This window comes from Hypanus sabinus, chromosome 2 (genome assembly GCF_030144855.1).
Source record: "Hypanus sabinus isolate sHypSab1 chromosome 2, sHypSab1.hap1, whole genome shotgun sequence".
In the NCBI taxonomy this organism is placed as follows: domain Eukaryota; kingdom Metazoa; phylum Chordata; class Chondrichthyes; order Myliobatiformes; family Dasyatidae; genus Hypanus; species Hypanus sabinus.
Genome location: NC_082707.1, coordinates 8099403 through 8113182, shown reverse-complemented (window position 1 = coordinate 8113182; position 13780 = coordinate 8099403). Strand labels below are relative to the sequence as shown.

The 13780-nt window shown below is 46.4% G+C and overlaps 1 protein-coding gene across 5 annotated transcripts in view; it reads left to right on the top strand.

The window, feature by feature from the left end:
• The window catches only part of LOC132406278 (traf2 and NCK-interacting protein kinase-like), a 268579-nt gene that overhangs the window by 178602 nt on the left and 76197 nt on the right, over positions 1-13780 (top strand). For all 5 annotated transcript variants that reach the window (XR_009516121.1, XM_059991712.1, XM_059991697.1 and 2 more), the window contains 2 exons: positions 4545-4744; positions 6719-6854. Coding sequence is in view for 4 of the 5 variants with exons in the window: in XM_059991712.1 (XP_059847695.1) it covers positions 4545-4744; positions 6719-6854 (336 nt within the window). In the remaining variant the exon portion in view is untranslated. The remainder of the gene's footprint in view (positions 1-4544; positions 4745-6718; positions 6855-13780) is intronic.

The following is a 13780-nucleotide window of genomic DNA, read 5'->3' as shown; positions in this document are numbered from 1 at the left end:
CCTGACCCGCTGAGCTCCTCCAGCAATCTATGTGTGTTGCTTATAAAGACAGTGAGCTCTTTAGTCCACTAGCCTGGCACAATAGCGTAGCAGCTTAATACCAGTGACCCACTAAAAAAAAGGAAAAGATCATTCAAACAGCAAAAAATGAGTGAATAACACACAGAATATTAAGCATCGAACTGCAGGGGGTGCTCAAAGTGGTCTAGGAGTGTTCAGTCCAGTGTAGTGTTGTGTGATTGACAGCTGCCACAGAGCTAGCCCCCTAAACAAATCATACAAAATAACAAAAAAAGTATCCAGCAAACCGAAACAATTAACATGAAATGCAGAGTCCTCCAAAATAAGAACACAGACACGAGCTGCAGTGTCAAAGTGAAGTTTATTGTCACCCATACACGTCCACGTACGTACAGCTGAAAGAAAAAACTAAACTGCAGCAGTATCACGTCAGAGACGAAACATTCACTAGAAAAACATAAATTATACAAAATTGTGCAAGGCAGACCACAAAGCAAATTATGATGAGGGTTATAGAGAGGGTAAATGCAAGCAGGCTTTTTCCACTGAGGTTGTGGGTTAAGGGTGAAAGGGCAAAAACATAGAAAACATAGAAACATAGGTGCAGGAGTAGGCCATTCGGCCCTTCAAATGAGGGAAATGAGGGAAAACTTATCCAAATCATTGACAAACAACGTGAAAAGTAGTGGTCCCAATACTGACCCCTGAGTAACACCACTAGTCACCAACAGCCAACCGGAAAAGCCTTCTTTTATTCCCACTTGCCTCTTCCTGTCTGTGAGTATCTTTCCTGTAATGCTATAGGAGCTTATCTTCAGCAGCTTCATGTGTGGCACTTTATCAAATGCCTTCTGAAAATCTAAGTAAATGACATCCACTGCCTCTCCTTTGTCCACCCTGCTTGTACTTCCTCAATGAACTCTGACAGATTTGTCAGGCAAGATTTCCCTTCACAGAAACCATGCTGACTTTACCTTATTTTGTCATTAGTCTCCAAGTACCCCGAAACCTCATACTTAGTAATAGACTCCAACACTTTCCCAAACACTGAGGTTAGGCGAACTGGCCTATAGTTTCCTTTCTTTTGTCTTCCTCCCTTCTTAAAGAGTGGAGTGACATTTGCAATTTTCCAGTCCTCTGGGACCATGGCAGAATCCAGTGATTCTTGAAAAATCATGACCAATGCATTCGTTATCTCTTTTCAGCATCATCCCTCAGCATTCTGAGATGTAGTCCACCTGGCCCAGGTGACTTATCCACCTTAAGTCCTCTCAGTTTGCCTAGCACTTTTTCCTTGACTTTACCTTATTTTGTCATTAGTCTCCAAGTACCCCGAAACCTCATACTTAGTAATAGACTCCAACACTTTCCCAAACACTGAGGTTAGGCGAACTGGCCTATAGTTTCCTTTCTTTTGTCTTCCTCCCTTCTTAAAGAGTGGAGTGACATTTGCAATTTTCCAGTCCTCTGGGACCATGGCAGAATCCAGTGATTCTTGAAAAATCATGACCAATGCATTCGTTATCTCTTTTCAGCATCATCCCTCAGCATTCTGAGATGTAGTCCATCTGGCCCAGGTGCCTTATCCACCTTAAGTCCTCTCAGTTTGCCTAGCACTTTTTCCTTTGTAATAGCAATGGCACTCACTCCTGCTCCCTGACACTCACAGATCACTGGCACACTGCTAGTGACTTCCACAGTGAAGACAGATGCAAAGTACTTACTAAGTTCATCTGCCATTTCTTTGTCCGCCGTTACTACCTCACCAGCATCATTTTCTAGTGTCCAATATCAACTCTCACCTCCCTTTTACCCTTTATATAGAATAAGGTAGAATGAAATGAAACAATAACAAACAGAATAAAGTGTAAATGCTACTGAAGAAGTGTAGTGCAGGTAAACTATAAATTGCAAGGTCATAAGAGTTAATTTTATATATCAAGAGACTTATAGCAGTGGGGTGGAGGCTGTCCTTGATCCCAGTGGCACATACTTTCACTTTTGTGTATCTTCTGCCCAGTGGGAGTGGAGACGGGAGAGAGCGTCCAGGGTGAATGAGGTCTTTGATTATGCTGACTGCTTTACTGAGGCAGTGAGAAGTGTGGACAGAGTCCATGGAGGGGAGGCCGGTTTCTGTGACTGTGTCCACAACTCTCTGCAGTTTCTCGCAGTCACACGCTTGCTGTACCAAGCTAAGCTTCATCCAGACTGAATGGGTTCTTGCTTCTCTCATGCAGTCGTACACAACAGAGACGATCTGTTCAGCCAACCTTGCCCATGCTGACTTTGTTGCCTCATGAGCTACCTGCATTTGGCTCAAAGCTCTCTGAACTTCTCCATTCCATGTACTTATCCAGATGGCTTTTAAACATTGCTAATGTGTCCACTTCAGCCATTAATTGCTGGAAGCAAATTGCAAATCTTCCAGAAAAAAAATGCTTTGTAAGGTAGTAAAAGTTCAAAGCAAATTTAATTCACTGTATACAACCCTGAGTTTTCTTGCAGTATTTACATTAAATGCAAGCAACACACCCAATAGGGTGGACAGTGTGCAAACAACAACAAACTGTGCAAACAGAAAGGAAGAGAAAGAAACTAATTTTTAAAAAAACAATAAATATAAAGAACGTGAGATGAAGAGCCCTTCAAAGTGAGTCCATAGGTTTTGGGAACATTCCAGGAATGTGGCAAGTGAAGTTGAGGGCAGTTCTCACCTCTGGTTCAAGAGCTTGATAGTTTAGGGGTAATAACTGTTCCTGAACCTAGTGGTGTGGCATCTGAGGATTACATACCTTCTTCTTAATGCCAACAACAAGAAGAGAAAACTGGTTTTGTTAAAAAATGTTCTATGTCTCACTAGTGCTCAATTCCAGCCATTCCGCTCCAATTCCCCAAATCGCACAAACCTCCTGATGACCCTGCTACCCTTCCTCTCAGTGGTCCTGAAAAGTTATCCCAAAGAAATGTACAGAAATAATCAGTTTGCTGTGGAAATTGGACTGAAGACAGTCTGACATTCACAGCCCTGCAGAAGGAATGTCTTCAGCTTCTGTGGATTTTTGACTTGCAGTTTGCCAAAGAAGCACCCGCCAAGTCTCCAGAGGTTCTCAGCTCATTGGTGTCACTCTGCTTTCTCACTGCAGCACAGCACAGGCCTTTTGGCCCACAACATTGTGCTGACCCTTTTAATCTACTGTAACATCAATCTCTCCCTCCCTTCCTACACAGCTTTCCACTTTGCTCTCATCTACTGTATGTGCCTAAGTTCTTTAAATGTCCCTAATGTGTCTGCTTCTACTACCACCCTACATACCCTTATATCTCTATGAAACTACCACTGAATCCCCCTCTATTTTCTCCCAATCACCTTCCTAATTTTAGCTATTTCTCACAGAGTGATGGGGCACTACACCATAGAAACAGGCCCTTTGGTCCAACCCTAGTCCATGCCCAACTATTGTACTGGCCTAGACCTGCCCTCCATACCCTCCTAACCTTGTACCTATCCAAACTTCTCTTAAATATTGACATTGCAGCCACATCCACCACTTCTGTTGGCAGCTTATGTCACATTCTCAGTGAAGAAGATCCCCCTCTTGTTCCCTTTAAGTATTTCACCTTGCACCCTTAACCCATGGCCTCTAGTTCTGGTCCCACCCAACCTCAGTGGAAAAAGCCTGTTTGCGTTTACCTCTCATCATTCTGTATACCTCTATCAAATCTCCCCTCATTCTCTGACTCCTAGCCTGTTCAACCTCTCCCTGTAACTCAGGTCCTGGCAACATCCTTGTGAATTTTCTCTGCACTCTTTCAATCTTACTTACATCTTTCCTGTAGGTAGGTGACCAAAACTGCACAAAATACTCCAAATTAGGCCCCACCAATGTCTTAAACAATTCTAACATAACATCCCAACTCCTGTACCTAATACTCTGGTCTACGAAGGCCAATGTGCCAAAAGCTGTCTTTACAACCCTGTGAGGCCGCTTTCATGGAATTATGGATCTGTATTCGCAGATCCCTGTCGGCCGCACTCCGCAGTGTCCACTGCGTAAGTCCTATGCTGGTTTCCCTCCAAAACTGCAACACCTCACGCTTGTCTGCATTAAGTTCCATCTGCCATTTTCCCAGCTGGTCCAAATCTCACTGCAAGATCTGATAGTCTTCCTCATCGTCCAAGACACCCACAACCTTGGTGCCATCTGCTGACCTAGGTAACCACATTATCATCAAGATCATTAATAAAGCTGACGAATAATGGGCCCCTCACCAATCCCTGTGTCACACCATTGGTCAATGGCCTTCAGTCAGAGAAGCAATCCCTGACTTCTCACATGATTAGTCAATTTCTAATCCAATTGACTACCTCATTCTGAATGCCGTTCTGTGCTGTACTGTTCTGTTCTATGTTCTAATCCCCCCCAACCCGCCCAAAACCAAATTCTTTACATTCATAATTGCTCCTTTTCTTTTATCCCCCTTCACTGGGGTTTAATTCGTTTGCTGTCTTATTCTCACTCTAGGACCTGACAGCTTTGGCCAAAGAGTTGCGGGAGCTTCGCAATGAGGAGACCAGCCGTCCCCCCATCAAAGTCACCGACTACTCCTCGTCCAGCGAAGAGTCAGAGAGCAGCGATGAGGAGGAGGAGGAAGAGGAGGAGGAAGATGGAGAAAATGAGGCACAGGATGGGACTGTTCCAGTCAGTGACATCCCCAGAATAATGTAAGGGAAATCTTAAATATCTTCCCCAACCCTACACCCACCATCCAGTCATGGATAATGGGTTCAGAAGTGACCATAAGACATGGGAACAGAACTGGGCCATTCAGCCCATCGAGTCTTCTGCCATTTCATCATGGCTGATTATTATCTCTCTCAGCTCCATTTGACACCCTGACTAATCAGATTCACCACCATCTGCCTAAACAAATTCCTACTCATCTCTGTTCTAGAGGGACATCCCACTTTTCTGAGGCTGTGCCCTCTGGTCCTAGACCCCCCCCCCCCATTGAAAATACCCATTGCATGCCCACTCTATCTAGGCCTTTCAATGTTCAGTGAGATCCTCCCTCATTCTACTAAACTCCATTGATTACAGGCCCAGAGCCATCAAACACTCCTCATGCATTAACCCTTTCATTCTTGGGATATTCCGGGAACGAGAGGCCTGAGGCTGTGCTGGTATCCCTGTGGGTGCTGTCCTGCTGGACCGACAGGCCCGAGGCCGTGCTGGTACCCCTGTGGGTGCTCTCCACCCTGACATGGTGCAGGACCGAGAGGCCCGAGGCTGTGCTGGTACCCCTGTGGGTGCTCTCCACCCTGACATGGTGCAGGAACGAGAGGCCTGAGGCTGTGCTGGTATCCCTGTGGGTGCTGTCCACCCTGACATGGTGCAGGACCGACAGGCCCGAGGCCGTGCTGGTACCCCTGTGGGTGCTCTCCACCCTGACATGGTGCAGGACCGACAGGCCCGAGGCCGTGCTGGTATCCCTGTGGGTGCTCTCCACCCTGACATGGTGCAGGACCAACAGGCCCGAGGCCGTGCTGGTACCCCTGTGGGTGCTCTCCACCCTGATGGCACAGGAAGGAGAATTTGAATGGAGATTATCCTGGAGGGTTGTGATGAGATGACTGGGTTGGAATGAAGGCATGAGCTGGCCCTAAGAGCTGCCTCAAGACCGCTCATTTGGGGCTGCACTGTTAGCTTACCGCTATTACAGGGCCATGGTTCAATTCCCACTGCTATCTGTAAGGAGTTTGTTCATTCTTCCAGTGACCAGTAAATCTCCTCCAGGTGCTCTGGTTCCCTCCCACAGGCCACAGACTTACTGGTTCGTAGGTTTGTAGATAATGATTTAGGGTAGAATGGTAGTCCAACAGTTAGTGTAGTGCTTTACAGAAACAGTGACCCAAGTTCAATTCCACCACTGCCAACTCGCTCAACCCACCCTCATAAGACATGCCCTTGAATCCAGGCAGCATCCTGGTAAATTTCCTTTGCACCCTCTCTAATCCAGGCAGCATCCTGGTGAATCTCCTCTGCACCCTCTCTAATCCAGGCAGTATCCTGGTGAATCTCCTCTGCACCCTCTGTAATCCAGGCAGCATCCTGGTGAATCTCCTCTGCACCCTCTCTAATCCAGGCAGCATCCTGGTGAATCTCCTCTGCACCCTCTCTAATCCAGGCAGTATCCTGGTGAATCTCCTCTGCACCCTCTCTAACCCAGGCAGCATCCTGGTGAATCTCCTCTGCACCCTCTCTAACCCAGGCAGCATCCTGGTGAATCTCCTCTGCACCCTCTCTAATCCAGACAGCATCCTGGTGAATCTCCTCTGCACCCTCTCTAATCCAGGCAGCATCCTGGTGAATCTCCTCTGCACCCTCTATAATCCAGGCAGCATCCTGGTGAATCTCCTCTGCACGCTCTCTAATCCAGACAGCATCCTGGTGAATCTCCTCTGCACCCTCTCTAATCCAGGCAACATCCTTCCTATAATGAGATGGCCAGAACTTGAAGACAATATTCCAAATGTGATGGATTAAGTAGAATTACTGTCATTATAACCACAGTAACTGCATATCAATGGTCTTCACCTCTGCACTCTCCCCCTTTGTTGTCTCTCATTTCCATCCTCGTCATCACCCCTCCATGGTCCTCCGTGTGTAGCTTTTGATTCTGGCTCTTCAACTTGCAGGCCCACCTCTGCATCCAGCGGCACTGACCAGTACAATAAAGGATTTGGCGTGGGGCAGGTGGCAGTGTGTGAGGGACCCTTGTCATCCGACCTGTACAGAAACCCTTCCGGAGATGGAACCCTGATCATCCGCGAGGTACGTGCCCAATCAGTAGGCTCAGGAATCGAGTGACAAAGATCACTTTGCAGACAGTTGGTGTAAGAAACGAATAAAACCTCTTGTTCATCTCAATGTGTAAGAGAGTTCAGAGAGTACAGGGCACCAGTGGAGCCAAGAGTGGAATCAAGTTTATTTGCTTTGATATAGGTCGTGAAATTTGTTGTTTTGCAGCAGCAATACATAAAAAATTGCTATAAGTTATAATACCAAACATAAAAGATAAATAATCAGTGCAAAAAAGAACACAAGGGTGAGGAAGTTCATGGGTTCAATGTCAATTCAGAAATCGGATGATAGAGAGAAAGAGGCTGTTCCTGAATCATTGAGAGTGTGTCTTATCCTTCAAAAGTGTAACACACACCAGTCTTCACAGAAGGGTCAGGAGTGGAAAGAGTGAGCCATTTCAAGTTCCTGGGTGTCAACATCTCCAGGACCTAACCTAAACTCAGCATATCAATGCAGCTACAGAGATGGCACGACAGTGGCAGTACTTCAGTCGGAGTTCGAGCGGGTTTGGTTTGTCACATAAAGCACTTTTAAATTACTACAGATGCATCATGGAGAGTTTTATAACTGGCTGCATCACTGTCTGGTATGGGGGGAGGGGATCTACTGCACAGGGTGGAAGTAAGCTGCAGAGATTTGTAAACATAGTCAGCTCCATCATGGGCACGAGCTTCCGTAGTATCCAGTGATGCCCCAAAGACTCCCAAAGACATGCTTTCTTCTCGTTGCTACCATCAGCGAGGAGGTACTGAAGCCTGAAGACGCACGCACAATGATTCAGCAACAGCTTCTTCCCTTCTGCCACCCGATTTCTGAATGGACAACGAACCCATGAAACTATCCTTTTTTAATTTCTGTTTTTGCATTACTTATTTAATTTAATGTACTGTAATTCATGTTTTTATCTGTTATCATGTATTGCAATGTCCCGTTGCTGCAAAGTCAACAAATTTCATGACATGCCAGTGATGTTAAACCTGATTCTGATTCCTGAACCTCCTCCCTGATGGTAGCAATGAGAAAAGGGCATGTCCTGGGTGATGGGAAACTCTTTAATGATGGATGCCACTTTTTGAGGCATCCCCTTTGAAGATGTCCTCATTGTTGGGGAGACTGGTGCCCATGATGGAGCTGGCTGGGTTAACAACTTTCTGCAGCTTTTTCCAATCCTGTGGAGTGGTCCCTCCATAGCAGAGGGTGATGAAACCCTCAGCGTACACCTGTAGAAATTTGCAAGAGTACCATACCGAGGCAATGCCCTCAGTGAGACGAGGCCAGCACACCTTCCCAGGTGGTATTGTATTGGGTGCAACTCATTGAGGGCTTCACCCAGGGAGAGAGATGGTTTGAGTGAGTGGAACAGCAGGGGCTGGGGAGAATGAGAAAAGGCAGTGTGAAGTAAATGGCTGCCCTTTTCACACTCCTGCCATCTCTGAGATTGAATCAAAGGATCAGCTTTAATACCACTTATATCATGAAATTTGTTTTATGGGGCAGAAAAATACATAAAAATTACTATAAACTGCAGTATGAAATATATAAAAACAATAAATAAGTAGTGCTAAAGCAGAGCAAAATAGTGAGGTAGTGTTCTTGTATTTATGGACTGTTCAGAAACCCGATGGTGGAAGGGATGAAGCTGTTCTTAATGAGACATCGTCGGTAATTGTTTTTTTAATAGTCATGTATACTGAGATACAGTGAAAAGATTTTGTTTGCATGCTTTACTGGCTGATTTGTTCTCTACGTAAGGTTATCAGACTCAAGTTGAGAAACAGACTCAAGTTTAATATCACAGGCATATGTCGTAAAATTTATTGTATGGCAGTATATATAAATGAAATGAATAGTGCAAAAGGTAGCAAAGGAAACTGAAGTAGTACAAAGGGGAAAAACAGGATAAAGTGTGACAGAGAAAGTGCAGGCAGGCATGTGGTGACCAGGTTGGTTGAAGGATCAATAGTTCATCTGTATTCTATACAAGGTTTGTTTGATAACAGCAAGTTAGAAGCTGCCCTTGAGCCTGGGGAAGCTCTTGGTTTTTATTGGAGCTCTTATTGTATGGGCAGGACCTTACAATCTGGCCAGATGTGCTCCCAAACAAAAGAGATTCTGCAGATGTTGGAGATCCAAAATAACACACACAAAATGATGGAGGAACTCAACAGGCCAGGCAGCATCTATGGAAAAGAGTGAACGGTTGACTTTTTGGGCAAAGATCCATCAGAAGGATTGGATAAAAAAGAAGAGGAGTCAGAGTTAGAAGGCGGGAGGGGGGTGAGGGGCGAAGTAAAGAGCTGGGAAGTCGATTGGTGAAAGAGATAGAGGGCTGGCGAAGAGGAAATCTGAAAGGAGAGGACAGAAGGCCATGGAAGAAAGAAATGGGGAGGAGCACCAGAATGAAGTGGTGGGCAGGTAATGAGAAAGGTGAAAGAGGGAAATAGGAATGGGGAGTGGTGAAGTGGGGGGGAAGGAGGTGGGGCTTTACCAGAAATTTGAGAAATGAATGTTCATGTCATCAAGTTGGAGGCTACCCAGACAGAATACAAGGTGACAGGTGAGACCAGGTGAGGGGAAGGTGGGAGGGTGGGATGCAGTAAGGAGCTGGCTGGTGACATGTGGAAGAGGTAAAGAGCTGGAGAGGAAGGAATCTGATAGGAGAGGAGAGTGGACCATGGGAGAAAGGGGAGGAGGAGGGCCACTGGATTTAAGTGATTCACAGTTATGGAGAAGAGAAGGGGTAAGACAGGAGACAGAATGGGGCAGGGATAAGGAGAGAAGGGGGAGGGGAAGTTTGAGATGTGTTTCTGTGGACTCTGCTGATGCTTGGTTGCAAGATCATCTCTCAGTTCACGCTGGTCTTGGAAGGCAGCTACGTGATTGTCACCTCAGCTATGTTGTATACCGTTAATAGAATCATTGAATCTTACAGCACAGAAAGAGGCCACTTAGCCAGTCGTTGCTGGCTCAGCTCTTTGAAAGAGTTTGTCAACCACAGCCCTGCAACAATTCACTTCCCAATATTTACTCCGAATCCTTTAGGGCTTGATCCTTGAGTCAGCTCTCCCCACCATCACAGGCAGCTGATCCGTCATCACAGAAGCTCATAACGTAAAAATACCATAAATGCCGAAAATCTGCAGTAAGACAGAAATACTCAGCTGGTCAGGCAGCATCTGTGGGGAGGGAAAGACAGAGTTAGCATTTCAGGTCAGAACTTTGAAAGAGAAAGCAGGTTTTGGGCATTGTGGTAGTGTAGTCATTAGCACAACGTTATTACAGAATTCAGAGTTCAATTCCGGCTCTGTCTGTAAGGAGTTTGAATGTTTCTCCCTGTGAGTACAGGAGTTCCCTCCGGGAGCTCCGGTTTCCTCCCACAGTCCAAACGACATGCTTGTTAGCAGGTTAGTTGGTCATTGTAAATTGTTCTGTGATTAGGCTAGGGTTAAATAGATGGGTTGCTGGTCGGAAGGGCCTGCTGCACACGGAGGATGTCCAGAACAGGGAATTCTTGTTCATCCTCCCCTTAAATAAGCACCAACGGAGATTCTAGCAAGAGGACATCCCTGGTGTTCCATACTTTTTTTATTTGAGATACAACATGGAACAGGCAGTGCAATGAGCCACACCACCCAGCAGCCCACTAGCCTAGTCCGAACAATGGCTAATTAACCTGGTACGTCTTTGGACTGCAGGAGGAAACCGGAGCACCCGGAGAAAACCCACACAGTTCTTGGGAAAATGTTTAAACTCCTTACAGATGGCGCCAGAATTGAACTCTGAGCTCTGAAATGCCACGGGATGTAATAGTGTTGCGCTAACTGCTACGCTACTGTGACACGTCAGCAACATTTCCTCCACTCAATGTCCCAGTTAGACCATAAGACTTAGGAACAGAATTAGGCCATTCTTCCCATCAAGTGTGTTCCGTATTGGCTGGCATTCCAGTGGAGGGTCGTTGACATGAGATCTGAACGCTGCCTCGCCTGCTGCAGGTTTCCTAGTACTGTTGTTTTGTTTGCTCCTCGATTACAAAATCCACATTTATTATGAAAGTACATATATGTCACCACAGAAAACCCCAAGATTAATTTTCTTGTGGGCATTCCCAGTAAATACAAGAAACAAAATGGAATGAATGAAAGACTACACCCAACAAAACAGGTGAACAACCAATGTGCAAATAAATAATGATAATCAATAGGCAATAACTATCAAGAACATGAGATGAAAAGTCCTTGTAAGTGAATCTTAGATTGTGGAACAACTCAGTGATGGAGCAAGTTGAGTGAAGTTACCCACACTGGTTCAAGAGCCTGATGGTTGAGGGGTAATAACTGTTCCTGAACTGGGTGATGTGGGCCCTGATGTCAGCAGCAAGAAGAGATCATAATCTTTTTCTCGATGCTGGATGCTGCTTTCCGGACATGCTCCATGTAGACGTGTGCAGTGGTGGGGAGGGCGTAACCGGGGTGCACTGGCCGAATCCCGGGGAGCTGAGGCTGAGAATGGATGTGTTATCCGTACTTGAGTCCAGCCACAGACAACATTCACACCACATAACTTGTGTGTGTGTGTGTGTGTGTGTGTGTGTGTGTGTGTGTGTGTGTGTGTGTGTGTGTGTGTGTGTGTGTGTGTGTGAGTGTGTGTGTGTGTGTGTGTGTGTGAGTGTGTGTGAGAGAGAGAGAGAGTCTGTGTCCGTGGTACCTGTTCTGAATCTGGGTGTCACTTGCCCCCTTGTGGGGTGCCTTCCCTGTCATCAGTTGCTTCCTTCACTTCACTCTTTGCCCTGCTTTTTTGCCCGCTGTCTCACCAGCTCTCCACCTCCGGCACCTGGTTGGGAATTGGTTGCTTTTGTCTTCAGGCCGTGCTCACTGTAGGCAAGACCAGTATTATCAACCATCCCTCCCTGCCCCTCGAGGCACTGTAGGCAAGACCAGTATTATCAACCATCCCTCCCTGCCCCTCGAGGCACTGTAGGCAAGGCCAGTATTATCAACCATCCCTCCCTGCCCCTCGAGGCACTGTAGGCAAGGCCAGTATTTATCGCCATCCCTGCCTGCCCCTGGAGGAGGTGTGGGGGGGGAGGGGTGTTGGATGATCTGCCTCCTCTTCTCCTATTATTTTATTTTGAGATACAGAACAGGACAGGCATTTCCAGCCCTGCGAACAGCTCCACCCAGCCACCCCCTATTTAACCCTAACCTTGCCTCATCACAGGATAACTTACCAGGACAATTAACCTACCAACCGGTGCACCTTTGGACTGTGGGAGGAAACCCATGCGGTCACGGGGAGAATGTACAGGCCCTTGCAGATGGCATTGGAATTGCACGCTGGACTCCAGGGCCTCGAGCTGTAATGGTGTCGTGCTGGTTGCATGGTGCCCTGGTGCCTATCCTGAGGCACTGCAGTCCTTATCGGGAAGGTGCTCCCAAAGTGACATTGCAAGGGTAATTTCGGGTGTAAACCCCACAATGGTGAAGGAACCGGATGGTAGTGGACTTTGAGATAGCTTCTTTGAACAAGCCCACTTCATCTTTAATATCCTATGTAAATCTGTGTACAAACATCGAACAGAAAACCAAGCATCACAGGAATAGGCCCTTCAGCTGGGCCAGGCTAATTAAAGTAATTAAAAGTCCAACTAAACAGGTCACCATGGCAACGGACTGCTTAGTGTGACACTATTACAGCTCGGGGCCTCAGAGTTCAAATCCGGTTCATCTGTAAGCAAGTTTGGACTTGACGTGTGTATGTGGGTTTCCTCTGCACACTCCGGTTTCCTCGCACAGTGCGTGGACAGCTCATTGGTCAGTGTGAATTGTCCTGTGAGTTGTCTGGCTTTTAGTAGGTGGGTTGCTGGGCAGCACAGCTCTTTGGGCTGAAGGGCCTGTTTCAAGCTGTATCTCTAGTTAAATAACTAAACTAATCCCTTCTGCCTGTGACATGTCCATATTCTTCCATTCTCTTCACATCGATCAGCCCTTTAAATGTCTCCACCACTCCGTAAAAAACTTGTTTTCGATATTCCACCCCCCCCCCCCACCTTAAATGCATGCCCTTTAATATTAGACATTTCAATCCTGGGAAAAGGATACTGTCTGTCTACTCTATCTATCGCTCTCATAATCTTACAAACCTCCGTCAGATCTCCGCTCAGCCTCTGCCACTCCTGAGCACAGAACAATGGTTCAAAGTTCAAAAAGTTGAAAGTAAGTTTTATTTTTGCAGTACAAGTCTCTGTAACAACCCTGAGATGCATTTTCCTGTGAACATACCCTGCAGATCTATAGACTAGTAACTATGCAAGATCAACCAGACAACTAACTGTGCAAAGTAAATAGCAATAAATAACAAGAATGTGAGATAGCAAAATAAAGAGTTCAGCACAGTACAATGCAGGCCCTTCAGCCCTGACCTTGCTGACAGTGCTGACCTTTTACCCTACTCTGAGATCAATCTAACCCTTCTCTCCGACATAACTGTCCATTTTCCTCTCATTCATGAGCCTATCTAAAACATCTCTCAAAACTCTCTAATGTATCTGCCTCTACCCCACCCCAGGCAGAGGATTCCAGGCCCCCGCCACTCTCTGTGTAAAACAGCTACCTCTGACAATCCCAACACTTTCCTCCAATCACCTTAGAATTATGCCCCTTCGTATTAGTCATTTCCACCCTGGGACAAAGTCTTTGGCAGGTTTTCCAACCTCTCGTATAGCACCTGCCCACTAATCCAGGCAGCATCCTGGTGAACCTCTCCTCCACCCTCTCCAAAGCCTCCACGTGGAGTCTCCAGGATGCTCAGTGAAATTCCCTGTCCTCTTCCTGGGATATTCACAGATCCAGAGGGGTTCGGAGGCAGTGTCCCAGTACGAAAGTCTGTAACCCCTT